The 27,675-nt window shown below is 57.3% G+C and overlaps 1 protein-coding gene and 1 long non-coding RNA gene across 4 annotated transcripts; one reads left to right on the plus strand and one right to left on the minus strand.

The window, feature by feature from the left end:
* Positions 1 to 524: 524 nt before the first annotated feature.
* On the minus strand, positions 525 to 25,861 carry CARD10 (caspase recruitment domain family member 10). Of its 3 annotated transcripts, none has more exons than XM_072973471.1 (21): positions 25,754 to 25,861; positions 24,944 to 25,195; positions 23,866 to 24,003; positions 21,939 to 22,264; positions 18,085 to 18,276; positions 17,011 to 17,166; positions 16,299 to 16,424; positions 14,898 to 15,089; positions 13,739 to 13,873; positions 13,287 to 13,402; positions 12,391 to 12,419; positions 11,826 to 11,949; positions 6,649 to 6,805; positions 6,093 to 6,204; positions 5,375 to 5,618; positions 5,142 to 5,211; positions 3,977 to 4,079; positions 2,604 to 2,762; positions 2,400 to 2,515; positions 1,793 to 1,908; positions 525 to 1,546 (listed from the first exon to the last, which is right to left on the minus strand). In XM_072973471.1, exons 2-21 carry the CDS (start codon positions 25,176 to 25,178, stop codon positions 1,309 to 1,311), a joined length of 3,084 nt encoding a protein of 1,027 aa, XP_072829572.1. In that variant the 5' UTR covers positions 25,179 to 25,195; positions 25,754 to 25,861; the 3' UTR covers positions 525 to 1,308. The 3 variants fall into 3 exon arrangements, with proteins under 3 accessions (XP_072829572.1, XP_072829571.1, XP_072829570.1); XM_072973470.1 differs by lacking the exon at positions 25,754 to 25,861 and adding an exon at positions 25,372 to 25,645 and having other exon boundaries at positions 1,793 to 1,905; XM_072973469.1 differs by lacking the exon at positions 25,754 to 25,861 and adding an exon at positions 25,372 to 25,645.
* A 605-nt stretch (positions 25,862 to 26,466) lies between these two features.
* Positions 26,467 to 27,274, plus strand: LOC140700506 (uncharacterized). The gene is made up of 2 exons (XR_012078909.1): positions 26,467 to 26,563; positions 26,951 to 27,274. It is a non-coding gene; the product is annotated as an uncharacterized lncRNA (long non-coding RNA).
* The last annotated feature ends 401 nt before the right edge of the window (positions 27,275 to 27,675 follow it).

The following is a 27,675-nucleotide window of genomic DNA, read 5'->3' on the forward strand; positions in this document are numbered from 1 at the left end:
CCAAGAACAATATATAGGCATGTAAGTCCAATAAGCGCTTCTTGAAGAAAGGAATCCAACACCTCAAGTTCACGCGACACCTCCTCCAGTAAGCCCACCTGGATTTCTTTCATTGGTAGTGACCATCCTTTCTGGTGGAGCAGTCTCAGGGCCCTGATAGTATACTGAGGGTTTGCTCTTAGTCTCCTGGATTCAGCAGCAGGGCCCCTTAAGCCTAAGACCACACCCAGCCGGGCCAGCATCTCCGCTCCAGGGGCACTCCTCTGATGCTCAGACATAGGCAGGGCTGAGCACAGGGGTGGCCCATCTGTGGGGCCCCACTCCGGTCATTTAGGGGCAGGTAAGGTGATGCCAGCACATATGGCAGGCAGCTCTGGGATGAGTCAGGGGCGAAATCTGACCCTCCCCTCGGGCAAGCAGAGACCTGAAAGGTGGTATCAACCTGAGCTGGGGGTGGCGACACGTGGGTGAATGGAAAGGGGGGGCCCCAGGCCAGGGATGCAAGCAAGCAAAAGGCCACCAGCTTCTATGACAAACTATTTAATGTTCCATAATATGCGGCTTCTGAGTGAAAAAAAGGCCCGTTATAATTTCACGAGCTGTACATTCTGGTAACTGAGCGGCTGGCCCCTCCCCACCCAGCCCTCCAAGAGGCAGGGCAAGGCAGGGGCGCCATGAGAACATGGTCCTGGGTGTGCTCACCAGGAACACACACGTGTTAGTGCCAAGTGTCATGGGAGTGGGGGCATGACATTTACACAGGGGAGAACCACGGATACACGTGACTGGAAGACACGAGGGTTACAGGTGACAGTGGACCGGGGGAAGCCACAACGCCCCTGTGGAGGTACACACAGGAAATGTGAGCCGGACGGGTGGGTCACGAGAGATGGGCTTGGGGCCCCTGTGAGCAGAAGAGGCCCCAAAGCCAGGAGACCTCGTGCCGGAGGGAGGGGCAGACACGAGCTGCCCGAAAAGAACCTGGGTGTGCAAACCAGTGCACAGGAGTGAGAATGCAGATGCTCTGAGGTGAGCAACGAGGGAGAGGACACAGGTGTGAGTGAGACCCACGAGAATGGGTCCATGGAGACACGAGGCCACGGGAAGGCCCAGAGCAGCAAGTGGAGGGGTGGGCGGAAGCTCTGCCCCGGGGCTCCTGCGGGTGAGAGAGCCCAGAGCCCAGAAGCAAAAATCCTAGGATCTGGGAAGGCTCAGGATGGGGAGGACCTGGCTCCACCGCAGACACCAGGGTCCCCGCTGGTGGCTTCTGAAGTGCGTGAGGAAGGCACAGGCATCAGAAGGGGCCCCTCAGGCCTCGCTGCTGCTGCTGCTGCAGCCTCTGGCGCTGCCGCGCTCCACCCACACGAGGCGGGCCTGCTCCTGCAGGATGCGGCCACGCACCACCTTGGCCAGCTCCTCCGAGTGGCCCCACTCGTGGGCCAGCACCTGCACCCACGAGCAGGGCAGCCCCCAGAGCACCTGCTCCGAGCCTCGGCACTGCCGCAGAAGCTCGGAGTCCCGCCAGCCCGGCCGGCCCAGCAGACCCCTGCGGAGAGAGAGTAGGTGGTGGTCAGGGTGGTCAGGGTGGGGGATAAAGATGGACCATGAGACGGAGGGAAGGGGACAGACTAAGATGTGGAGAGCCTGAGAAAAAGGATGGACAAAGAGAGAAAAAAGAGAACGGAAGGCAAACAAAGAGATGGAGAAGAGGAAGAGACAGAGACAGAGACAGAGACAGAGGCATCAGAAAGGGAGAAAGGGGGGGTCCCCCCATCCTCCCAGCCCGTCTCACCTGACCTCCCGGACATTCTTCTCAGTCACCTCCACGTGGATGACGATGGGGTAGATCTCGTTCTGGACCAGCTCCCGCACACCCCGCGCACCCAGCTCCAACAAGCAGTGCTTCTTCTCGGGGGTGGTTCAAGGCTACATTTTACTCCCAGGCCAGAGACCCCACTAACCCCCAACCCCCTGACTGGGACCGAAAGCACAGCCCCCTACAGGTCCTGTGACCTCACCCAGAGGGACTTGGCAACAAGGAAAGAACTGGAAGGGTAGGCCCAAGACCAAGGGACATAAGTCACTACCCACCACTGGACCTCAGCCTTCCCATCCGTAGAATGGAGCTGACCCCACCCCCAGCAGCCTGGGCCAGCTCCAGGGAAGCGGCAAGTCTGACCACAAGGACAAACAGGTGAAATGTATCAGCCTCTAGGGCGACCCACATGAGGCTGGCTGCCCCAGCCCACTAACTTCACAGGTGAGGAAAAAGGCCCAAAGAAGGGAAGGGACTTGCCCAGGGTCACTCTGCAGGTGAGCGGCACAGGCCTGCACTCGGACTCTACTCTCGGGCCCAGAGGACCGCCCCCACTCACTGCCACCCTGCCCCAAGCACCTACCTTCCCGACAGACTCCTGGATGGCACGGATCCTGCTCCCCAGCCCCGGAGGGGCAGGCCAGGCTTTGGGGGCTCCAGGCGCTGAGGATGTGCACTGCTCCTCCCCAGAGAGGCTTTCTGAAGAGCCAGGAGAGGCAAGAATGAAGGGCCAGTAGGCCTGGCTGCCCCGAGGGTGCTGCCTCCCCTGTCCGGCACGCAGGCTCACCTGCTGGGCACACTTGGAAGTCCAGGCGGGAGCTGGGCAGGTCTAGGAGGTTGCGGATGAGCCGGGGCGCCAGGCACTCAGGCAGAAGCACCACGGGCCGCAAGGCAGACACCAGCAGGGGCCGCACCGGGCTGTAGGGTTTGAGGCTCTGCTCGGGCTCTGGGTGGCGGAGCGGGTGCGAAACAGATGAGATTGGGGGCAGGGCCCCAGCTCATCTTCCCTGGGGCAGCCTTCCTCTCGATACTCAAAACCCCAATGCCTCTCCTAAAGTCACCCCACCCACTTCCCTTCCTAAGTCCCACTGCTGCTTCTCCCACAGCCACAGCAGAGCCGCCCCTCCCTCTCTGGGACCCATGCAGTAGGCTCCTCCCGGATCCTCTGCCTCACCCTTGCCCCCTACAGGCCATTTTCCTCTCAGCAGCTGGAGAGAGGCTTTAAAACTGAAGTCAGATCCTGTTAACTACCCTGCTTTCAAAGCACCAGTGACTTCCCACAACTCTCAGGAAAGAGGCCACATCCTCCATACGGGTGACCCAGCCCTGCCAGAGCCTGGAGAGGCAGCGAGCCACGTGCCCCATCACAACAGCCTCCATTCCTGCCTCACAGCTCAACAGCTCTAACCATGGGCTTTTGCATGCCCAGGGGTGACACAGCCCCACCTTTGCACCTCTTGGCCCAGTTAACTCTCCTTTCAGAGCCCAGGTCACATTTTCCCAGGTCCCCAGATGGGCAGGGTCCCCGGCCTGTGCTCCAATCAGGCCACAATGCGTGACAGAGTTAGTGCTCAATACTCACTTGCTGTACTGTGTCCTCCAAACACACTACACTTAGCCATGCCTCTGAGCCTTTGCACAAGCTGTGACTTCTGCCTGGCACAAATGCCTCTTCATTCTTGAAGGCCCCCGTTCAAACCATCTCTCTTCCAGGAAGTCTTTCCTAACCACCCTCTCCTCCTTGCCCTTCAGAACTGCTATTCCCTTATCTGGGCTCCCCTAGTCCCTTTTCCCTGATCTGGCCAGGCCTCACCCTCCTGCCTCCAGGAACTCCATCCAGGGTTGTCATGGCACCTGCCATCACACACAGGCTAGAAGCACAGCTCTGTGTGCTTTGCCAGACGAGAACAGGCCCATGATTGTGCAGGCCCCAAACTCACACAGACCCACAGTCACACTTGGACACGTGTGCCTCCCCCAGCAAGCTCCCTCAACCCTGGCATCTCCCACCAGGCCCTGGCATGGGCCCTGCCCCCCACCAGAACCCTCCAACAGGCCCTTCAGGACCAGAGGGACCACCAAGGCCAAAGGACCTCCAGATGTGCACACTCCTGGACACTGTGGGCAGCGCAGGACACACCTTCGCACCTCTGCACCCACCTGAGCAGGGCTCCAGCAGCAGCTGCTCCGGGGAGTCCCCAGCAGGACTCCCCACATGCTTGGGCTTCACCAGCCGCAGCTGGTCCAAGGCTCTCTTCTTCAGCTGGGGTGGGGGTAGGGAAAGAGGGGCACCTGAGAGCTCAGCTCCACCCCACCCTCCCGGAGAGGGGGTCCCCCCACTGCCAGTGCTGTCCAGGCTCACAGGTCAGCACAGGAGCCCCCACCCACCAGGCTTCCCCCTGTCTCCACCAGGCCCAGCACAGCCCCTGAGGCAGGAAGGGTGACCATTACTAAGGGCCTAGGGAAGCAAGCCTGCCAGAGCCAGTTAGAGCCAGAGGAGCCTTAGATCTCCCCCCACTTTACAGATGGGGAAACCGAGGTCCAGAAATCACACAAGGAGACACACTTTGGAGTCTCTTCCAATGAATTAGCAACGTGACCTCGGGTAGGAAGACTATGGAAACCAGTAACGACAGCCCTGATTATACCCACAGCTGACAGGTATCGAAAGCCTACAATGAGACACACGCTGCCCAGACCCCACGTGTGCATGGATTCACTGAAGCCCTCCACTGCCCACAAGGCAGGCAGCGTAATCCCCTCAATTTACAGATGGGGAAACAAAGCCTCAAGGGAGGGTCAGGGGGTCGTCCAAGGTCACAGGGCTGAGAAGCAGCAGAGCTGGGATTCAAATCCAGGTGGCCTGGCTCCAGAACCCAGGCTCCCCACCTTCTCTCTAGCACCATGGTCTCTTGAGATATTTGACCTCTCTCAGCCTCCTTCTGCCCCAGGGGACCACCTGGGGTGGGGACCACCACCCAGCCCAGTCCTGGTCCAGGGATTAGAGAAGGGGGTGTGGCCGTTGCTCTGTTAAGTGCTCACCACATGCCACGCATGCTCCTGGGCACCAGGCACCCTGCCTCACTTCCTCCTCTCAACTATCTGAACAGGGAGCCCTGCCGCTCCCTTTGCTGGGCACATCGTAGAGGCTCAACCAGTCCAAGTGGAGGAGCAACCAAGGAGATCACCAAGAGGTGAGCAACCAAGTCTGGGCAGGGCCTCCTCCCTCAGCTGCCAGAGAGTGCAGCCTGTCCTCTCCCTTTTGGGCCCCATCCTTGGCACCCCCCTCCCCAGGCCCTCACCCTGCCCTCCCAGCCTTGCTTACATTACTGCGGGGCCCCCGGTGTCGGCTGGAGGGCAGGCATTTCTCCTGAACTTCTAGGAGCTGCTGGGCTCTGTGGGGGTTGGGGGATCATGCATTTGCAGGGAGAAGGGGAGCCCCTCACCTCCTCTCCTCCAGGCCCCCATCCTATCCCAGAGGATAGCAAAGGAATGTGCGAGGAAGAAGAAAGAGTCCCCCACCCCAGTCCCAGCTCCCAGGGCTCTTGGCTGTGACACCTCTGATAATTGGGCACAGTGCCTCGGTCCAGGTCCCGCAGTGTGAGGGGGTCAACCCGCGTGCAGAACCACTCCTGCCGCCGCTTGTACGCAGGGTCCACCAGCCGCAGGATCTCTTGGGCCTTCACACACAGGGCGTGGGGGTCGGCCCGCTCAGGCAGGTTGAGGTTGGCTCGAATGTAGAAGGGCTCGGCACCTGGCCTTTTCACCCAGGCGTCTAGGGCCTCATGGAAGGACTGGCAGGCTGGGCATGGACAGGGCAGGGGGCAGCAGGGAGGATAAGAGGAGGAAGAAGTCAGGGATCAACCTCGGAGAGGCCACAGACGTAGCCCTCTCGAGGACTAAGCGGCCAGGACCCCATCTTCCCCATCTTAAATGAGAGTCCAAGGCCCAGGGAGGGCAGGGACTGGCCCAAAACCACCAACCCCTCTAGGGACAGACCCAGGACCCGAACCCAGGCCTCCGGACTCCTTTCCAGTGCTCCTTTCACTGTAAGCTGCATACTGAAGACAGGACAGAGGAAGGGCACAAGAACAGACGACCAGCCAGGAGACAGCAGTGCAGAAGGGGAGGGCCAGGAGTCAGGAGGTGGAGTGTCCTCCCTCAGGCCTCAGTTGCCCCACTCACACCATGGGCAGGATGAGCCCTCTCTTGCGCCCTCAGTTCTGACCATCCAGGACTCCTGAGTTCCCAGTAACTTCCCCCAGGCCAGACTTACCCTTGAAGTCCATCAGGAAGGGGAGTGTGGATGCCTGGTTCCAGAGCAAGGTTCTCTGCTGGGCCTCCCCTTCCAGGCCTGCCCCCTCCAAGCCAGCAGCCTCTGCCCTTGGCTGGGAGAAAACACAGGCAGGGAGGGAAGTGAGTTTCCCAGGGCTTCCCAGGACAGCCCTGAAGCTGGAGAACACCGGGCGTGGGGTGGCTATGTCTCAAAAAATGAGACCTTCCCTCTCATTCTCATAGTGCGTGTGCCCAGTCGGATCAGTGCTCACAGCAACAGGACTCCTGCCCCAAGCCTGGTTCAGTCTGGTCTTCCCCACGTGTAAGAGTGGGGAGCTGTCCAGGTGTAGTCAGTCTGCCCCACCTCCCAGCCCCCGCCCAATCAGATTTCACTTAATGCTGGCTGAGGCGGGGCAACCAGCAGCTGGTCACTGAGCCCGCCTCTGCTTTGGCCAATCCCCAAAAACTGCGCAGTGACCTAGCTCCACCAATCAGAGGACACCCCGCCTCAGCTATCGCACTGACTCCGCCCCTAGCGCAGAGGGGCGGGGCCTCACCTCTCTTGGCTCCACCTTCGCAGACCCTGGCCCAGAGAGCACCCTCCGCACCACGGCCCCAGACCAATTGTCCCCAGGGAACAAGCCATCTGAGCCCTTGTCCTGGGACTCGGGCCCCCCTGGGGGACTCCAGCCTGACACTCGGATGGCCAGAGACCTGAGAAGAGAGAAAGAAGATGGGAATTCGAGTTTAGTCAGGTATCTTGATTCAGTTCAACATTCTTGGAAAACCACAGTGATACCCCCAAGGATGCCATGACTCCCACCATCGGGCCACTGCACCTGCTGCAATGACCTTCCCCCTCATTCTCCGCCTGGCAAATTATGCTCATCCTTCAAAGCTCAGGTCAAAAGAGGCCGCTCCCTCCAAGACCCCTGCACACAATGAGGCGGAGGCTTCCTGCCAGAGTGCCGTAGTTTTGTATTTCTCCTTTTGTTCCCTCCCTAAGAAAGAACACCCTGAGAACCAGCCTGCTATCATGTTCAACTCCGGATCCCTAGCCCCAAACACTGTGTCTGGCACATAGCAGATGACTTAAAAGCTTGTTATGCTCACAGCCCAGGGAGGGAGGTCGCCCTTAGAACACAACACAGATCAGAGATGGTTACAGCCAGCAGTGGGAGCACAAAGGGGAACGGCTTCCCAGAGGAAGCAGCAGCTGGACTGCGTCACAGTGAAGAACAGAAGCACTTTGGGAACCGACAAGGGAGGACATGGTTCCAGGCTGAAGGGCTGGTATGGGCAAAGGAGTGGAGGACAGGATACAGGGTGGAAGAATTTAATAACAACAATAATAACAGGAGAAGCAACACTTACTGGGTGCCTCCCATGTGCCAGACACCACGCTAAGCTCCTTGCCCTAATTAACTCATTTAACATCCAGGGAAATAGCTCCAAGGCACCCTGGAGCCAGCCTGTGGAGGGCATGGAATGAACTCTGGCCTCCCTCTCATGGGCAGTGGGAACCAGGACAGTTAACACAAAGAGTCACCAAGATCCCCATCATGGCAGGACTCTGCCTGTCCCTGGACGAGAACTGGTGGCACCCTGTGGCCAGATTCAGAGAAAACTGACCAGAAGTCTCCCCATAACCCCTCTGCCATGGCTCTGGGGAAGGGAGAGGCCAGGGTCAGTGGGTGTTCCCCAGCTGGAGGGGAGGCCCAGGCAGAGCTGGGGCGTTCACTCACCTCCCCACCCACCCACCCTGGCAGCTGCAGCCACACTGCCACACTGCCCCCTGCTGCCAGCCGGGAGTGGGCAAGGCTGCAAGGACCTTAAGCCAATCAGCACCCATGCAGAGCGGGGAAACCCCAGCCTTGGGGAGTCCGTCTAGCTCCTGCCCCCTCAGTCAAAACAGAGAGCCAGGCCCAAAGGACTGTGGCTAGACATGGATGTTGGAAGCACCAGCGCCGCCTTTGCAGGCTTCTTCAGCCCTGGGACTGCCCTGGCCGCACTGATGTGGCAAGAAAGGCCTGGGGAGAGAGGAGAGGCCTGAGGCCGGGGCTGGCTATGCTGCCCAATGGCCGTACAGCTGAAGCAACACAGTCCAGCTCCAGCCCCAGTGTTAACCATATGAAGACTTGGGCAAGCGAGGTGGCCACTTGATTCTACCACCGCATGCATAAAGCAGGGGCACGCATCTCCCACGGTGGCTGTGACGGTCAGGCAAATGTAGAGATAATGCAGGTAGAGGTGGAAACCAGAGGGCTCCAGGACCTTCCAGCTGCAGGCCTGCCCCGAAATGGGTTGTGCAATTCACTGGGTCCTAACCAACACTGTTTTTTAATGAGATGGGTTAGAAAATAGAAGCCTGCCTCCCTTCAAGTAAATGCAGCTATCTTCCTGTGCCCCTTTTGTTTCAGGCACATGTACTGGGCTTCCCTCAGTGTGGGCTGTGGTCAGAAGAGTTTGAGAAAGACGTGGAGGGTGCCAGCAGGAACTCTGGGGCCAGGCGGCCTGGCAGCCTACCTCTTGGCCTCAGCCATCCTATCTGCATCTAACTACCTTGTTGTACAATTCAGTGAGTTAAAACATGGGATGTTGTTAGAACAGTGCCCAGGAAAACTAAGTGCTCAATAAAAATTAGACATTCATTGTCAACAGGTGTGACTCAAGACAAGTCACCTCCCTGTGGCCCTGTTTCCCCACCCATTTCAAACCCACAGACAACTGACCATCACAGCTTCCCTAGTCGAGGGCCCGGCGAGCAGCCTGCACCCAGGCCCTCCAGGCCCCACCTGCTAGCCCCCAGCCCCTGCCTCGGCACACCCCTCCCTTCCCTGCAATTCCAGCATCAGGGCAAGTCCATGGCTACTCCAAGGTTTTCATGCTCCGAGACCCAGCTCAGCCATCCCTTCCTTCAAGATGCCCTGCCCACCTTCCTGAAGGACCAAGTGACTTCTCTGGGCCTCCACGGCCCCAGGCTACCACCTGGGGGCTCACTGCGGGGAGGAACAGATCAGGTCCCTCAGCCCCAGGCCTCAGCAGACAAGTGGGTGGGAGAAGAGAGAAGAACACGAGTGGGGGTCTGCCTACACCAACCTCTCAGGACTCCTGGGTTTCCGGCAACATAATCTGATTGACCCCAACCCTGCCTGCGGGAAGGATAGGAGAAAACTCCTAACCCCTTCCCCCAGTGTCAGGTCACAGGGGACCTGGGGGCACAGGGGAACGGGGCCAAGTCCTTCACTCTGCCAGCCTGAGCAGTGATGGCCCAAGTGGACTGGATGAGTGTTGTCCCACCCTAGAGCACTATGGGAAGATCCCTAGTCAGGTCAGGGACCCATGAAGCTGAGACTTAAGCATGTCACACAGATTACCTCACTGAACCCTCCTGACAACCCTAAGGGGGCCACCTGTTATTAAAGAAGAGGGAAACTGAGGCCCGGGGAAGTTATACCTTGATGAGAGTTACACAGCTGGTGGGTGGTGGAGTCAAGCAATGACCTATTCGAACCCTCCCTGTGCAAGGTCGGCCGGTTCCGGAGACCCTGTGTCTGTGTGACAAGTGTGGGCAAGGGCAGCCCTGCCAAGGTGACAGCACCCCCATACTCTCCGAGTGCCCTCCCCACTCAGCAACTCACTTTCACTCTTTTCCACCGGCCTGTCCAACCTCTGGCCTGCCCCAGCATGCACATGCCCCCCACCCCAGCTCGCCCCAAGGCCCTGGGAGCCAAGAAGGGCAGAGGAGAGCGGAGGGCTGAAAACGCCCAGCACACAGTGAGCACTCAACCCGAGCATGAAGTCAACGCAGGTTCCACAGAACGAAAGGACAAAGGAATCCCGCGCTCCACCACCAAGAGGCCTTGGGAAAAATCCCTGACTCTCTGAGCCTCATTTTCTTCACCTGTATAATGGGGCTCGCAGGGCTACTCTGAGGATTAAGCCACAACAGCAATAATCATAATAGCTAAGAGCCAACTTACCACTGCCTGAGAGCCAGGCGCTGTTCTAAGCACTCTAATAGGAATACCCCAACCCCCACAATGACCTCAGGGGACAGGCACTACTGTGACCCCACTTTACAGAGCAGGAAACTGAGGCACTGGGAAATTTGCCCAAGGCCCCGTGGTCACAAGTGACAGAGCTGGGATTTCAGCTGGCTCCCAACTCTGTTCTTCCCCACTATGCTCTGAGCTGGAACCCTGCCCCCACTTCAGGACACATGCAAACAGCACCCCCCAGCCAGTTAGGGCTAAAACATCCTTGACCTCCCATCTGTTCACCCCTTTCTTCTCAGACCACCACCCCTGCCCCTACCCCAGTCTGTGTTCTCCCCCATCTTCCCCCTCCCAGGAACTGTGTGGGCAGCAGAGGTGGCCCTATGTGATCATGGGGCCCAGGTGGGGGTTGGACCAGAAACTCCAGCTCCCTCTGCTGCATCCCGGCGCCCCCTGGACAGCAGCCAGGACCCCTGCTGCAGGCCAGAGCGGAGGCAGGGAGGAAGGGCCGAGGCAGGCAGGAAGGGAGGCGCCTCCGCCCCTTCCCCTAGAAGCACGTCCTGCACAGTGAGAAACAATGTCACACTGGGCCCTGTGCCGGAGGGTGAGGGTGGGGGCAGGGACCTGGCCAGGGGCCTGGCCAAGCTGCTTCCAGGAGGCAGGAGGCCCCGGTTCTGCTCTGCTCTGATTTCTTGTCCTCTCTATCCAGCATCCCTGCATTACAGCTCTGACAATCAGTGCTTCCTATGTCCGCTCCAAAACCCAAATCTGATCAGCTCACTCTGGACCTTGACCCTGGCACCTCCCAGCTGTGTGACCTCCAGCAAATCGCGTAACCTCTCTGAGTCTCAGTTTCCTCTTCCATAAAACGGGGGTAATCATAATAACACCTACCTCCCAGAACAGAGGGAATGCTGTAAGGCAGCCAGCAGCCCGCCTTGCATTTAGTGATAGCTAAGCCCGCCCAGGTTTCCCAGCTTGGACAAGCCAAAATCCACACTTCCCCAGCCTGACTCACAAAGCCTGCCCTGGCCTCGACTTTCGCCTTTTCCCCTCCCCCACCCTCACCCCCTGCTCCAGTCACCACCATACTCCAGGCCCTGGACAGCCTCCTTTTCCACGTCACCCAGCTGTCTGAGTTCAAAGGCCACATTCTCAGATCGGCCTCTTCTATTGCCCACCCTCCTGAGATCACTGACGGGCTTGACCAGGGAGGCCACTCATCCACCAGAACAGACAGAGCACACTGCCTGCAGCTTGCTCTGAGCCGATGTGGTTCATGACTCCGGTTGTGGGCCTGAGGCCAGCCCAGCTGCAGGGGCTCCCAGGGCGGCCCCACCCGACCCTCAGCACGAAGTTTGCTGGGAGGTTCACTCCTGCTGGGAGCTCCAAGCCAGGAGGACAGACGAGCAGAATGTCGGTACAAGTAACAGCTACCATTTACCGAGCATCCACCATACGCCTGGCGAAGCGGGGTGCTTTTCTGCGACAAGTCTTAAACCTCCAAACACCACCTGCAGAAGAGATAACTGTGCCTCTTTAGCCGATGAGGAAACTGAGGCCCAGAGAGGTGAAGTGACCAGCCCAAGTCTCCCAGATGATAAGCGGTGGTTTTGAATCCAATCTCTGCTTCTGTCTAAAGACCTTAATAGTCTGACAGCTGCATGAGGCAAAGATTTCACTGCTGCTCCCTCCCACCTTGCCCCTGCTCCACCCACCGCAGGCGGCTGGGATACCTGTTGAGGAGATCCAGGCCACAGCCTCTGGCCAGAAGGCCGTCCGGCTTTCCCAGAGGCCACACGCTGTCAGAGGATGAGGATGATGAGAGGCCAGGAGACCAGGGCTTAAGGGTCACACTCCCTGGGGAGGAAAAGTGAGGTTCAGTGGTGCCAGACTGAGCAATGGGAGAGGGCCGGGGTCCATGAGAAAGGGTTGAGTCCCTCGAGCCCAGGGATGGCCCAGGGCCCAGAGGCCTGGGACTTCGCAGGTTTGAGGCTCCAGGAACACATTGGACCCACTAGCCTGGGCTGGCCAGGGTGACCCTTGAGTTTCCTGGAAAAAGGTGGAGGGTGGACTGGAACTGAGGAGGCCCATACAGGACAGCCAGGACAGGGAGAGAGGACCAGGGTGGGCTCAGGGTGAGAGGTGTGAACCAACTTCCCCAAGAGGGCAGAATCTCCCTGCCTGACCAGGGGACAGCAAAGCCTCAGGGAGGGGATGCAGGCCAAGGGCAGAGCAGGCGGCATAGGGCTCAGGTGGGCCCCCAGATGCACCCTCCCCATGGAGTCCCCTGGCCTTTACCTGTGATGTCCGACATGCTGCTGAAGGACCTGGGCGGACAGAGGACGGGAGGGGCCGGCGTGAGGCACAGTGGGTGCTCAGCCCCAACCCCTGCTCCCGCCCCTGGGCCACCAATAGGCCAGCAACACTCAAGCACATGCAAGCTAGACCCAAGGCGGGGGCCTCAGGCACAGGGTGCTCGTGCCATCCAATCCCCTTAAGGGCAAGAAGCTAACATCCTGAACTCTGCCCTGTGTCCTTCCACCTAGAAGGCCTGGCCTGTCCTCTAATGCCACTCCCTCCTGGAAGCCTGCCCTGACCACTCACACCTCATCTCAGCCCCACTTTCCATCTCTGTCATTCGTGGCTCTGGGGTCTGCCTCCCACACTACACCATCACCTCCTCATCACACACCCATCATGGCGGGGTCACTCATCTGATCAAGCCAGTGACAGGGGGACATACACCAGGAGGCAGGACATCTCCTGCCCTCGGTCTTGCACCAGCAAACACAGTTCGGTTTTTCCAGCTCCCATTTACTGCCACTGCCTGAACCTGAGGCCTGACTTTCTTGCCTGAGGTCCCCGACCCCTTGGAACTGCCTCCGTGTCTCCTAGTCTTGAACCACCCAGGCTTCCCCCTGGATTTAGGATCTTTGAGACTTAACCTCCAATGACTCTCATGCCAGGGTGCTCAGCAGGGACTGAACCCACTCTGTCCTTTGACCTTGTCTTAACCCCTGACCTCAGTTACACCTATGACTCCTGGGACCTGGAGCTCCAGCCATTCAAGGGCAGTAAAGGGAGGTGATAGACTGGACCTGACCCTGGCATCAGGGATTCTGGGAGATGGCTGTTTCAGGTAACAGCAGCACCCCCTCCCTGGGCCACTGCTGCCCTCTTCCCAGCCTGTTTACCTCTTAGGGGGTGCAGGGTCCTCCTCACGCTGCCGGCGGAGGATGGAACCAGCGCTGGGGGGGAAGGGCAGGATAGAGAGGCGGTTGATCTCCTTCTCGCTGTCGGTGGCCTCTTCCTGCAACACCATGGCAGGGCCTGGTCACCCCCAGGTACCTGCCTAAAACTCAACATATCTAGTCTGCGTCCATTTCACAGATGAGAACTAGGGCCCAGAGCAGAGGAGTGGGCTCTGTGGGGTTACGGTGTGAGAGTGGCTCCCCTGGTCTCCGGGTGCCCAGGCTCAGCTCTGAGCTCTCTGCATGAGCTTAAATAAGGCACTTGGCCTTCGTGGACATCGATTTCCTCTCATGTGAAACAGAACTGTTAGCAAACTGGAAAGCACTCTACACGTCAGTAATTACACGACGGCCATCAGTACCCCCCCATATCCGGACTAGGAGAGCTGTCTTACCGAGGTGTGGGGCTCAGAACCCCCCATGACAGCCGCCTCCCCCGCTGCTTCCGGGCCTCCAAGTGGGGAGGGGAACTCGCTCAGGCTCCAGGTACTGCTGAGGTTAGAGCACAGGGAATGGGAAGATGCACAGGCCTGGGAGAGGAAGAGGGCGGGGAGAGGTCAGTAGCGCTGGGCCAGGGCCAGCCACTGCCATTTTCTAAACGCCTGCCACGTGCCAGGACCAGGGACATGGTGGGGAATGAGGGAGCTGGATCCCTGCCCTCATGGAGCTCACTGCCGAGCAGAGGAGACAAACTATAAACACGCAGACAGATGAAGGAAATAAAGCCCAGCTGCCAAAAGACTCAGGAAGGAAGGTACCCAGGGTGGGAAAGGCACTCAAAAGCCCCACCCAGCCTGGGGCATCAGAGTGCCTTCCAGAGAAAGTATGGTTGGAACTGAGAGCTTAAGGATAAATAGGTGTTAAGTAGATAAAGTTCGAAAGGATGGTCTAGGCAGACGGAACAGTATGTGCAAAGACAGAACAGTATGTGCAAAGGCCCTGAGGCAGGACTGTGACACATTCCAGGAATTAAAAGGCTAAGACCCAGGAAACCAGGCTGGGAGTGGGAGCTGGGGTAAAGGGCCCCTCTGCAGGGCCTCTAGGGCATGGTAAGGGGCTTTGCCTTTCACCTAAAACCCACTGAGGATTTTTAACAGTCAGATATCACAGATTCATGCTTCCTTTGTTCTATTTCTTCAGGCATTAAACTCCTGGCTGATTGACAAGGAGTTTAAGCAAACCCAAGATGGGAAAAGACAGAGTTCCTGGCAGAGGTCTGAGAGCCAGTGTCTGGTTTGTAAGGGGTATGAGAGCCCAGCTCCATTTGCTGGCTGGCTAAGTGATCCTGGGCAAGCCTCTGACTCTCTCTGGGCCCTGTGGGAACTGGACTAGCTAATCTCTGAGGGACTTGTAAGGCCCATGATTTGCATTCTAAGATGCTCACAGGCCCTCGGGCAGCCAGGCTTCTCCAAGTGTATGCTAAGACGGACTTCAAACTGTTCTCTGTGCCCTAGGTGCAACCCCAGAAACTCAGAGACCAACATGCTCCTGGCCTGTCCCCTGATGCACCAACCCTGGCCAAGAGTTCCAGCTCATACTCATGACCCTGCTCACCTTGAGGTAGGGGCCGCCCTGGACCCGCTGCAGCTGCACCTCCAGCAAGGCCTTGGCCCCCTCCAGGCTGGTGAGCGTGGTCAGCAGCTCATCCCGCTCAGCCTCCAGGCCCCGCACCTGCTTCCGGTACTGGTCCTTCTCGATGAGGCTCTGTGAGTACTGCAGCTGGATCCGGTCTCGGCTCTGGATGGCCTGGCGAGAACGGGCAGGGAGGTGTTGGGCCAGCAGCCGAAGGAGCCCGGCTGGCTCAGCTGTCCTGGCCTCCGACCTCTTAGATGGGGGTGGTGGCAACAGGCACAGCAGGTAACATTTATTAAAGACTTCCCGTGGGCCAGGCCCCGTGCTAAATATCAGCTCATTTAATCTTCAGACAAACTCTCCAAGTTAAGAGATTTTTTGTTATGCTCATTTTATACACAGGGAAACCACACCAGCAGGGACAGAGCTGCAGAATCCAGGCTCTGAGCATTTCCCAAAAACAACTTAAGGGGGGAGGGTAATAGCTCAGTGGCAGAGCGCATGCTTAGCATGCACGAGGTCCTGGGTTCAATCCTCAGTACCTCTACTAAAAAGAAAAAAAAACAAAAACCATAAAACTTTCCTGTGAGATCTACTGTGTGCAGGGCACTCTATTCCCAGCCTCCAGGGTTCAAACCCAGCCACTGCACCAAAAGCACTTTTCCCCACAATGAAGACCAGGGTCCCTGAGAGCTGGGCCCATGGCTGGGACCTGCCACTCACTGTCTGAGAGGGAGCTAGGGCTAGAGACCTACGGGCTAGGAGCAGGTGGGTAAATGCAGGTTCCTGGGCCTACCCCAGACCACCTGAATCAGAATGTCTGGGGACGAAACTTCAAATCTGAATTTTCACCAGGCCCACCAGGGGATCCTAAGGCCCATTCTCATGTGTGGACTTCAACTCCTCTAGTGGGACTCAAATTTGGTCCAAGGACAAAACTTGCTGCCCGCCCCACTGCATTGGGAGCCTCAGACAAGGAGGCCTGGGGGCCCTCAGCCCACCCTGTAGCCTCAGGAGATGAGCACTGGGAGCGAGAACTTTTGAGAATTTCTTCATCAGCAAACATTTGTAAGCACCTCCCCATGTAGACCTTGCCCTGGTCATGGGGAGAACAAGGGATTCAGATGGAAAGGCTGCTGGGACCAACTTTTGTAACTGTCCCAGGAGCCCAGGTGAGGCAGGGGTGTTCAGGGGGCAGGGCTGGAGCATCTCGAGCGTTCAGGTCCCGTGTCTGATTCTCCTGGCCTACCTGCCCCATCTTAAATGAATGAGTGCACTGTTCACCTCTGTCTACAATTCTGGTCCCACCTGCCCCTCCTCATCTTCCCCAGGACGAGAACCAGCGGCCAGAGAAGGGCTGTGCAGACCGCAGGACGGCCTCACCTGGTCCCGCTCCTTCTCGATCTCCTCCAGCTGGGCCAGGACGGTGGCCATGCGGTGCTTGTACAGGTCACAGTCTTTCTGCAGCGTCCGGTGCTTCAGCCGCAGGTCCTCCATCTCCTGCAGGTACTGCGGGCAGGGCAGGACGGAGCAGGGTGGGACACACCCAGGGTCAGGTCCCAGGACTGGGGACCAGGGGAAGCTACCGAGCAGGTGCCCAGCAGATCCAGAGAGAGAGGCCTGAGCCCCAATAATGAGTGCCCACCTTCCCAGCTGGGCGGCTGGGACGACTGACTTCACCTCACTGGGCCTCAGCTGCCTAATCTTAAAACGGGGCTAACAACCCCGTCCCAGCCAGCCTCGGCCTCCCCATCTAAACTCTGGTCTGCCTCCTTACTCTGCTCTGCTTCTTCCACAGCCCTTATCACCTTGTTACATGAACGAACGGACTGAGGATTACGTGTATGGCGCCCTGTTTGTCTCCCCAGCTAGAATTTGCCCTCCACAGGAGCAGGTCCTCTGTTTCGTTCACTGATGTATCTCAATAAATATCTGAGGACAACTGAGTGCACAGTTCTTGGCACAGGAACCGGGCACACAGCAGATGCTGGGGGAAGGCTGGCTAAAGTGGTGATGCCCACCACCCTCCCCTCCCCAGGAGCCTCCCCAGGCTGTTAGCGAGAAGGTGGTGGGGAGGGGAGCACGTGGACACCACCTTGTCCCGCAGCTCCTCGGCCCACTGCAGCTCCCCCTGCACGGCATGCAGCTTCTGGCACAGCTCCTGCCTGCTGTCCTGCGCCTCCCGCCAGTCATGCTCCAGGATGTCCAGCAGGATCCGCTCAGAGCCTGGGGCTCCAGGCCGGCTCGCCTCCTGGGGGTTCAGAGTTCAGGGCTGCCTCAGCCTCTGGCTCAGGGCCCACCTTGAGTGTGGGAGTAAGGAGGACACAAGGCCCTCGGCCCCACCCCCACTAGCTCTGCCATCTTGTCCCAGGACCTTGAACTCTCTGGACCTCGCTTCCCTTATGTGAGTAGGTGTGGCCCCATCAGCCCTGCCCACCCTCCAGGGAGCATCTGAGGTACAAATGAGGTAAGTGGATGAGGGCGTGCTCAGACAAGCTGGACAGGTAACTTATTCCTCAGCAAGAACCAGGCCTGTTCTCTCTTGCTCTGGCCCCAACCCGTCGCCCAGGACAGCAGATGGGGGCCATTTCCAAGGCCTATTCCTCCAGCCCCAAAAAGGGGTCTTCACAGGGGCTGAGCCTGGCCCAGGCAAGTAGACCATGAGCCCAAGGTCCAGCCCTCAGACCCATGCCCCAGCCAGGCTCCCCCAATCCCATGAAGTACATTAGGGCCCCGGCTCCCTCTCCCACTTCCTGTGTGGAACAATGGCCAGGTGGCAGGCCCACATTGCCGATGACCTGGCACTGACCTGCCACGGGACACCGAGCAAGCCCCAGCGCCACCCAGACCTCAGGGGTCTCAACCTTTCCGGGGTCAGACTCCTCTACAAATCTAAGGAAAGCTGGGGCCTTCTCCCCAGAAAAATGCTCACACACAGTTTCACGGAGTTCAGAGGCCTCCTGGGGCCACCCACAGACCCCAGACTGAGCCCAGGGTGAACCCAGCACTGAGGGCCCTCCGTTCAGAGCTTAAGACAAGAGGGCAGCCAGGATTCCACCCAGTTCTCAGATCCCAGGATCTAGAATCCTCTTTCTCCAGGCCTCAGCGGGAAGAGTGAGCAGCAGGAGGGTCTGATGTCCCGTGCCCCCCGCCCCGCCCCGCCCCATACCTGCTGCAGGCCCTCCTGTAGCTCCTGCAGCGACGCCACCAGCCGCTGGTTCTCGGCGCGCAGCTCGGAGACCAGGTCCGCGCTGTCGGGCTCCTTCTCCTTCTCCTCGGCCCCAGGGAGTGGCCCTCTGGCCCTTCGCAGCAGCGTGCACTCTTCCTCCAGCCGGCTCACTTTGAGCTTGAGCTGATCCACCTGGGGCCCAGGACAGGAGTCAGGCCAGGGAGGGACCACCAGCCAGGCCAAAAGTCAGAGGTCCCGCTCCCTCACTCCTGGGTGCCTTCCCAACTCCCAGAGGGGCCTGAGCTGGAGTCCTCCCCGGACATGTCTATGAAGAAGGGACAGGCTGGAAAAATACAACGAGGAAGGAAGGGAGGCAGCAAGGCCAGCCACCCTCCCAGGAGAGTCTGCCTCGAGGACTTGTGGGTGCATCACAATGCGCGCATCTGTCCCGCAGTTCCAACACTGGGCACAGGCAGCTGAGCACGGCACCAGCGTGACGGAGAAGGAGGGCTGCACCAAGAACAGGAGGACCCAGGGGCTGGGCCCCGCTCTGCCCCTAACTCAGTGTGGCCTTGAGCAGTCATGGCCCCCCTCTGTGCCTCCATTTCCTTATCTCCCCGGGGGGAGAAGGAGGAGGATGGTTTTGAGGGTCTCACCCAGCCCAAGAGCCAGGATGTCCCCCTCTCACCCAGCCCCCCCCACTCAACATACATTCAGGGAACAGATGTGAGTGTGACCTGCCCTTAAAGATCCTCCCACCAGAGCTTCCACTCGGGAAGACTGTACTATAGGTTCATCCCCAAAAAGAATTCCAAGTCCAGGGTCCAGGTTTCAACGGCACCACTCTACCCTCTGCCATCCTAAGCAAGTCACCTACTCCTCTGGGCCTCAGTTTCCCCATCGGTAAAATGGGCCCATTCAATCCCCTGCTCCACCATCTGCCTCCCAAAGTCATTGCAAGAATCAAACAAGACAGCAGGTGGGCAGAGGCCTTTAAATTGTCAGAGGCTGGCTGTAAAGCTGCTGGGGGTGTGACAGTGGCCGTCTTTACAGCTTTAAATAAAATCCTACAACCCCAGCCTGTTACCAGCTCAGCGTGGGCAGCCAGAAGCTGGCCAGGGGTGCTGAGTAGGCGGCTGAGTGGTAGCCGCCGGGCAGATAGCAGACATGCATGGCCAGTTTGCTGGATTATGAATGCAATCGGCCAGAGTGATTTTCCAAATGCATGTAGGGTCTGAGGTGGCTAGACAGTGACAAGAGTGGCAGCAGGTGGCAAGCCACAAAATGAAGTCATTGCTGGAAAAGAGGCACAATGGCCTCTGGGGCTACACTCAGGCGTGCCAATGTCTGGTGCCCTGGGAGTGCCCTGGCCTCGCTTGGAAAGGCCTTGCAGCACCCCCGCCAGGGCCTGGCATGGCAACACACACACACACACACATACACACACACACACGCAAGGGTCTGGAAGCTGGGTCAGGCAGTTCCATGAATTAACAGTGCGCTCCTCCTCCGCAAAGGACTCAGAAAGAAATTCATGACTCTCACATTCCTTTCCCCTCACAACACACGCTTTGTGAACCGCCAGAGAAAGACAGCTAGCTACAAGGGCAAGCATGGTCACACCCTCTCCAGCAAACCGCAGCCACACACCACGGCCTCCCACCTGACCCGCGGCCAGCAGGCTCCCCGGATGAGCTCAGGGGACAGGGCACCCGGAGTCTTCACCGAACGCCAGGAAACACAGATGTATTTAATCCCGGTGTACAAACTCACTTAGCACAAAATTACAGCGTTCGTTCCCTTAAGTTTATGTTGCTTAGAAATAACAGCTCATTAAATTTGCACCTTATAAAACACAGTATTAAATCACAGCCACTACACACCTGTCCATGGGTGGGGGGTGAGGGGAGGGAACCCAAGCTGCCAAGAAAAGCAGGATCAGCTGCTCTGCTCATTTCCATCTGCAAAGCCTTTGTAAATTTTGTGGCAGAAAAGCTCCAATAAGTTAAAGCACATTTACAGTAGCTACATTTAAAATCTTATCTATTAATTGAATTTCACCCCTTACCCTCTACCCACTAAACTGGGGGAAAGCAGTCATTATCATCCTACTGGCAAATTTCTGCACCTCTAGGTGGCCACACTATGTGCACCTGCAACTGATCCACAGACACACAGAGGAACCTCTTCTTCATCCTCCTACCCCATCCCAGGAGACCCCCAGGTGGTTGGACACACACACACACAGGACATCCCCCTAGTCATATGCACACATCAGCCACTTCAGGGGCCTAACTCACAATCACACCCAACCCAAAGGTGAGACAAACCGTGCCGACCACAGCCCCTCCCAACACCCGGGAGCCGACAGCCAGCATGCTGTCCTCTCCGAGCAGGCTCACCCTGCCTGCCACCCACCCCACTCCACCCCCAGCAGTGCCCAGAGCAAAGTCAGAAATTCTCAATCTTGGAACCCTGGGAAAGTGCTCCAACCAACCTCTCTGTGCCTCCGTTCCTTCATCATCAAATGGGGACAGTGCCCCCGCCAACCCCCCTCCCAACAGAGTTGCTGGAAAATTAAAGGAACTGGATGTCAAGCCTGGAGGACCATTCCTAGTTCACAGGAGATGATGTTTTGCTGTGATGTCATCTGCATCTGTGACTGCTTGCTTCGAGGAAGAGGAAACTGAGGCTCAAGTGGGCCTGGCAGCCTGGGCTCGTCAATCTGTGTCCTCAAAGTCCCCAGTCAGGACTCGTTTCCCCAGACGTCAACCCCTCCGCACACAGAGTCGAGAGCTCCATCACACCAGTGCCCCTGCACTTATAGCCTCACATGTGCCACCCATCATCCACAAGCACCTGTCACCCCCTGCAACAGCCACCACTGAGGCTCATGGGGTCAGGGGTTTCACATCCCACAGTCAGCATCCCCCTGTAGAACCTCGCACAGTATTGCTGGGCACAGCCTACTGTGAGCCACTGGCAGTGATAAATCCTGCCCAGCACTAGCGCATTAAATCTTCAGGACAAGTCCCTTTGATCATAAAATACCAGCTTTATCCCCGTGCTAAGTCGCAACAAGAAACCAAGAAGGAGAGGCTCCGTTTCTCAGCCTGTAAGAGGCACAGCCTCACTCACTCATGGAGAGAACTGGGTGAGACTTCACCGGGACGGCAGTAAGCAGAACAGCAGCGTGGGGCAGAGGCCAGCGCTGGTGCCAGGAGACCTGGTTCAAATCCAGGTGTGCCATTTCCCACTTTGTGACCTTGAGTAGGTCTCTTTATAATCTAAGCCTGTGTCTGTATGTCAGTATGAGAACCTGGTGCCTAGTGCCTTGGTGAGATTGCCTGACACGATGCACATAACCAGCATGGCACAGAGTGGCACTTAATAATAATAATATTCACTACAGCAGGTAAGATGATGCAAGTTTTGAGCACTGTGTACCAGCACCAACTGTCCCCGCACATGCGGACATTCTGGGCCAGGCCACTGACTGTGGAGCTGTCCTGTGCGCTTAGGGTTTTTAGCAGCATCCCTGGCCTCTACCCACTAGATGCCAACAGCACATTCCTGGTTGTAACCACCAAAAATATCTTCAGGCATGGCCAATTGTTTCTGGGGAGCACAATCGCCCCCAGTTGAGAACCACAGTCATAACTTAATGAAATCAGTGCTATCAACATCCCCATGTTACAGATGAGAACACTGAGGCACAGGGCGGAGAAGGGATTTGCCCACGATCCAATAGCATGCAGCTGGTGGCTCTGGGACACCAGCTGGCTACCACATTACCGTCTTTTTTGAAAAGCTTCCCCTTCCCCACTGTCCCTGCCCATCTCCCCAGGGCCTACCGCCAGCTGCAAGTCCCGGCTGCGCAGCACGGCTGAGTTCTTCTCCTCACTGAGCTGTGCCAGGCGCATGGCAATCATGTAGTTCTCGTCCTTAAGCCGCAATAGCTCCAGGCTCCCCGCCTCCCAGTCCTCCCGCAGCCGCTGGCAGCGCTCTTGTGTCTGTTGCTGCTCCCGCAGTCGCTGCTCCAGCCCTGCCCGCTCCTCCTCTAGCATCCGGCCCCGGGCCTGCAGCTGCTGCTCCCGCTGCAGCTGGCTCTTACGGGCTTCCCGCAGCCGCCGCACCTCTGTCATCAGGAACTGGGTCAGGCCCTCAGGCCCCTCCTCATCTGCCAGGGACAGGGGAGAGAAAAGTCAAATCAGGCAAATAAAATCCAGGAGGATAGCAGACTGCACAGAAAAATGCAAACCAGAAAAACACTAGCAGGAAATATTGGAGTCTAGTTTTATAAATTTGGGTAGAGAAGGCATTCCTAAACAAGGTACAAAATCCAAGAGCTATAGGAGATTTCTGCATGATGACAGATGTAACAAAGTTAAAACACAAGCAACAGAGTGGGAGAAAATATAACAAATATATCTAAGGACTCAGAGCCACTATATATAAAGAGCTCCTACAAATCAATAAGCAAACAACCAAATAAAAATGCGGGCAAAAATTATCAACAGGCAAATCCTAAAACAAAAATAGCTGGTTAACATGGGAAAATATGTTCCAACTCACTAGCAATAATAACAATAATAATTGTACCACTAACATTTGACTTTACTCTTTGGCTTAGATACACGTTAATTTATTTAATCTTCACAATAACACTTAAGGTAGAAACTATTTATTGTTCCCATTTTAAAGACAGAAAAACTGAGGCACAGAAATGTCATTCACCCAGGGTTTACTAACTAGTAAGCTGTGAATATCTCTCAACAAAGTACAAACTTAAAACAACAACATATTATCTTAGACATATCTGACTACGAGAATGTTTTTAAATGATTCCCAGGATGGATGAGGGTCCTGCAAAATGGGCACTCAAACACTGCTGGAGGGATGTATGTTTAGTTAACATTTAAAATAAACATTCTCAGAGAAAAGAAATTGCTAATGTGCTAAATTAACCTTTGGAGATAAATTAGCAGCATGACTTATTTAGCCATTGCTGTCAGTCACCTTCAGACAGAGGGATGGGAAAATAAATTAATTAACTAATTAAACAAAATAAAATACACATTCTCTTTATGAAGTCTGACTTCTTGGAACCTCTCCTCCTGAGACACACATTTCCACAAAGACACACCTAGAAGGATGTTCCCAGCATTGTTTGTAATGTTGCAAACTATAAACAACCTAGACATCCATCAATAGGGAACGGGTTAAATTACTTACGGCACATTACTAATGAAGCCTATGCAGTCATTTAAAACAAGCGTAATAGATGTGGAAAAATCACAAAAACCAGTTGTTCTGAGAAAACGCAAAATACGGAGCAAGATATGTAAGATGATCGTGTGTGTGTGTGTGTGTGTGTGTAAATGCAGAGAAAGGAGATTTGCCAAACTGTTACCAGACAGACCAGAGCTGAAGGAAGAAGTAAACATCTTTCCTATGTATTCTAAAGTCTCCTGGAGTACTTGAATTTTTTACGGAAGAACCTGTAAACTGGTACACGCCTGACACACACGTCAGAGAACAATTTTAGGGGGAAAGAGCCACATTAAGAGTGTGGGCTCTGAACTCAGACTAACTGCGTTAGAATCCCAGCCCCACACTCGGCCTGCTAGGAGGCCTTGGGCAAACAGCTTCAGATCGCTCTGTGCCTCAGTTTCCCCATCTGTTCAGCAGGGATAATGGGAGTGCCTCCCTCACATGGACAGAGAAAGGAACCTCTGCACTGGTGTCCGAGGCACTGGCACCCACTGTGGACCCACTCACCAAGGATCATGGAGCAGCGCTGGGCAGGTTCTTGGCCCGTGAGGAGCGTGAAGTGCTCAGGGTAGTAGAACTCCAGGGCTTCCAGGAAGGCCTCATAGCCCCTCTTGCCACGGCAGCGCAAGATATCCATCAGGCGCCCTGAGGAGAGGCAAAGGGTGCCCAAGGGTCAAGATGAGGGCTTCCCCCAGTGCCTAGCCATTCTCTTCCCCTCCCCTCCAACACTCCAGGGCCCACGTTCCCCAGATTTTTAAATCAGTGACACACACAGGAGCCTGTCTCAACACATCATGGAGGAGAACCCGTCTGCCACAGCCAGGAGAGCCAGGACCCACCCCCTCCATGGTACCCGTGTTTCAACAGCTCCCCAAGCCCCTGCCATCCCCCTGACAGCCCCTGCGTCCTCCCGACACACACACAGATACACGGCCAGCAAATGCAGCCTGCCTTTTCAATGGCAAGGAGAAGCCCCCTCCACCTCTAAACACAAAGTAAAATATTTCTCTCCTTGGCCAATGCCTGAAATTCCACTAGACCCTCATCCCTCTGCCAGCTCTGGTTCAAAGGCACAACTTATGGGAGAAGGCACCCTCAATAATACTAAGATGGGTCTAGAGCACTTGAGGAAAAATAACTCTTAAGCAGTGAGTGGCACACAGAAGGCAAGGGGCAGAAAGAACTGAAAAGATGAAAGGATACAGGAAAGATGCCAAGTCCACCAGCTGTGACCAGGAGGTCCCAAGCCTATCTTGCCCTGGTAATCATAGACAACTCCCTGCTCTAAGGTGGGCCCAGGAAGTGGGAGAAAAACCCAAGACAGACAAAACCCAAACGCGGTGAGGGCACGGCGGACACGCTGGGTCGTAATGGTGGTTCAGGAGAACATAGAATGGTAGGCACAACAACTACCCCACTCTACGGATGTGGAGACCGAGGCCCCGGGAACCAGAGCTTTTGGCCTCGCGCTCCAGGACTCTGTGCGCGACGCTCAAGCACACGGCTGGCCCCGAAGAAGGCCCCAGGGAAGGCCCTGGGGCACCGCCCGCTCAGGCCGGACCCCGCGCGCCCCACCACGGCTCACCGGTGCGGTTGGCACGGCACGGGAAGCGGTAGGTGCTCAGCACCTCTTCCTCGTCCTGCTCGTCGATGACCCGGCATTGGCGCAGATACGGCGTGAGCTTGGCCGGGTTGAGGGCGCGCGTCAGCCGGTGCCGGACGCTCTCGATCCGCTCCCACAGCGCGTCCTCCTCCGCCTCGGACCCCGAGCCGGCCCCAGCCTCCTCCTCGGCCTCCCCCGCCTCAGCCCCTCCCGGCATGGCAGCGTCCTGGGGATCTGCGGGCCAGCGGCGCACAGGGGTCAGCAAGGGCGCCGGGGACCGGGTGCGCGGGCTGATCCCAGCTCGGGGCGTCGCCCGCAGGACGGGCCGCCCGTCGCCGCCGGAGCCACCCGGCCCCACGCGCACCCGGCCCGCCCGGGGGGGGCCCAGCCCCCGCGCCCGGGGCACTCACCCCGCACGCCACAGCCGCCTGGGACTCCGGGGTCGGCGCTCGGGCGGCGGCTCCGCCGGCGCGGGGGGGCGGGGTCCGCGGCGCCCCCGGCCCCGCCCCCTGCCCCGCGGCCGCCGGGGCTGCCCGGACCGCCCCACATCGCCGCCCCGGTCCCTGCCGAGTGTCCGGCCGGCCAGCCACCCGCACGTCCGCCCGCAAGCCCGGCTCCCCGCCGTCCGGCCGCCGCGCGCCTCCCCCCGCCCCACGCTTCCTGTTTCCCGCCGGCTGTCCCGGCCCTGGCTCGGCGGGGTCCCGGCGGCCCGCCCACACCTGCCCGGCCTCGGGGCGGGGCGGAGCCCGACGGGACACGCTCGCTCACACCCTCCCGCTCGCCGCCACACACCTTCTCCCGCGCTCGCGGGGCACGCGGCCTCGGCTCCCCGGGCCCACTACGCGCCCGGGGCCCCGCCGGCCCACCGCTCGCACCTGGCGCCGACCTTGGCACGCAGCCTGCACGGCGGCCACACGTCACATCAGCACGTGGCACACCCGGTCACACCAGCACACAGAATTGTATCATACACAGGGTCACCCCACACCACGCACACGTCACACTGTGGCACAGGTCACGCCAGCGCACAGTGTACTCTGAACTCAAAGGTCCCACACAACCTGGACGTCACACCAACCTTGTGCATACGCCACACACCACACACCCAGTCACAGTCCTATCCGCTCCGTTTCTCAGGAAATGACCGTGAAGTGTGCGGCAGGGCTCCCACGCTTCCGAGAACTCTCACAGGTCTCTCCTTCAGAATTCTCCCAGGTGCAGAGCACTTCCATGGCTCGGCTTAGCTGTGGGCCTACTGGGGCCTTCGGTGTGACAGCACTGTCCAGGAACACTGGATCCTGTTCCCAGCCAGGCCTCTGACCTTCTCCTGACCTGACCCCAGTGTCCCGAGATAGACTGCCAGCTCTGGCACCTTCACTCAAGCTAAAGGGCAGCCCCTGGGTGGGCACCAAAGGCAGAGGTTGTGGCTGCCTTCTCAGAGATGAGAGTCTGAACTCTCAGGGCATCACTGCCTGCTCCCCTCCTACATAAAGTCTCAACGGAGAACATGGAGACCGGACCAGGAACCCCAAATTTCCCAAAGGGTGTTCCTCCAGCTGCTGGATCCAGAAATGCTTGGGAGTGGTTCTGTGGTCAAGTCAAGTAAGTTGGAGAAACACTGCGTCCATTCTCCACCCTTCCCCCTTAGGAAACTCGTGGGCACTTACCATGATAAAGTGCATACCCATATCTGCCGGCGCAGGCGATGCCATCTCTCCATGCAGTAGAAACTGCCAGTGGGGCCCGCTGCAAGTGAGGAGTGGAGGGGCAAAGCTGGTACAGCAAAGAGGTGTGAGTTCCCTGAACTCCTTCCATACTATCTGAATTAAATACCATGTACATTTGTGTTATTTATCCAAAGAAATAAAAGTTTTCAACAAATGAAGGCCCTGAAAAGCCCTGCATAAAGAAACTGGTTTAACTTTATACATTCTAGTATCGTTTCTCAAACTTAATTAACCATTTTTGTTTGTTTGTTTTGCTTTGGAGATCACCTGTTTACATCAAGAAGAAACGCTTTGGAAGTCCTGAATTCTAGTGCAAAGTTCTCAATTCACAGAGGAGGAAGCAGAGGCCAAATAGGACACAGAATTTGCTCAAATTCACACAGTGAGGAAGCAGTGGGACCAGGCCAGAGCCCAGCACCTGGCCCCTCTTTCTCCTCACCCAGGCTCTGTGCCCAGGCACACACCAGGCCGCCCTCCCAACAGCCCAGGGTGCCCTCGGCCTCCTGTACTCCTCCGACCAGCAGCCCTGCTCATTGTGAATGTTTTTAACTTAGCCAGGAGAATGGGATAAAAGCCTTAGAAAATGCTTCTGTGGTTACTTTCTCATCAAGAAGCCTAAGCAGGGCCTGGAGCTAAGGCACAGAAATCAAGGACCCTGCAGACAAGTGGACAGAGCAGTAACAGGACACTGGTCTGAGCAGGGATAGGCTGGGTCCCCAACAATCCTGAGAAGCTGCAGTTCCCACGGGCACCATGCTCACACATTCACGTGCAGTTGCACACACAGACACACTCACACACGCTTGCCCTCAATGGACGTCCAGCCATTTGGGGGACAAATGGGGACACACTCGCCTCCCCCCAAAACAGCCTCCTCGTTCGTCTCCTGTCCCTAGGCGTCCACAGCACCAAGGAAGGAAGTGTGCAATTTAGCATCACCTCCACTAATGTCCTCTTATAGGTTCTGCTACATTTATCTCTCTGCCA

Source organism: Vicugna pacos, chromosome 12, assembly GCF_048564905.1.
Source record: "Vicugna pacos chromosome 12, VicPac4, whole genome shotgun sequence".
NCBI classification, from domain to species: domain Eukaryota; kingdom Metazoa; phylum Chordata; class Mammalia; order Artiodactyla; family Camelidae; genus Vicugna; species Vicugna pacos.

Coding starts and splice junctions, on each gene's coding strand:
- CARD10 (XM_072973469.1), bottom strand. CDS start 25,510: ATGTGGGGCGGTCCGGGCAGCCCCGGCGGCCGCGGGGCAGGGGGCGGG. Junction 22,265..23,865: donor GCGCTGCTCCATGATCCTTG/GTGAGTGGGTCC, acceptor TGTCCCTGGCAG/ATGAGGAGGGGCCTGAGGGC. Junction 11,950..12,390: donor CAGCATGTCGGACATCACAG/GTAAAGGCCAGG, acceptor TTTCCTCCCCAG/GGAGTGTGACCCTTAAGCCC.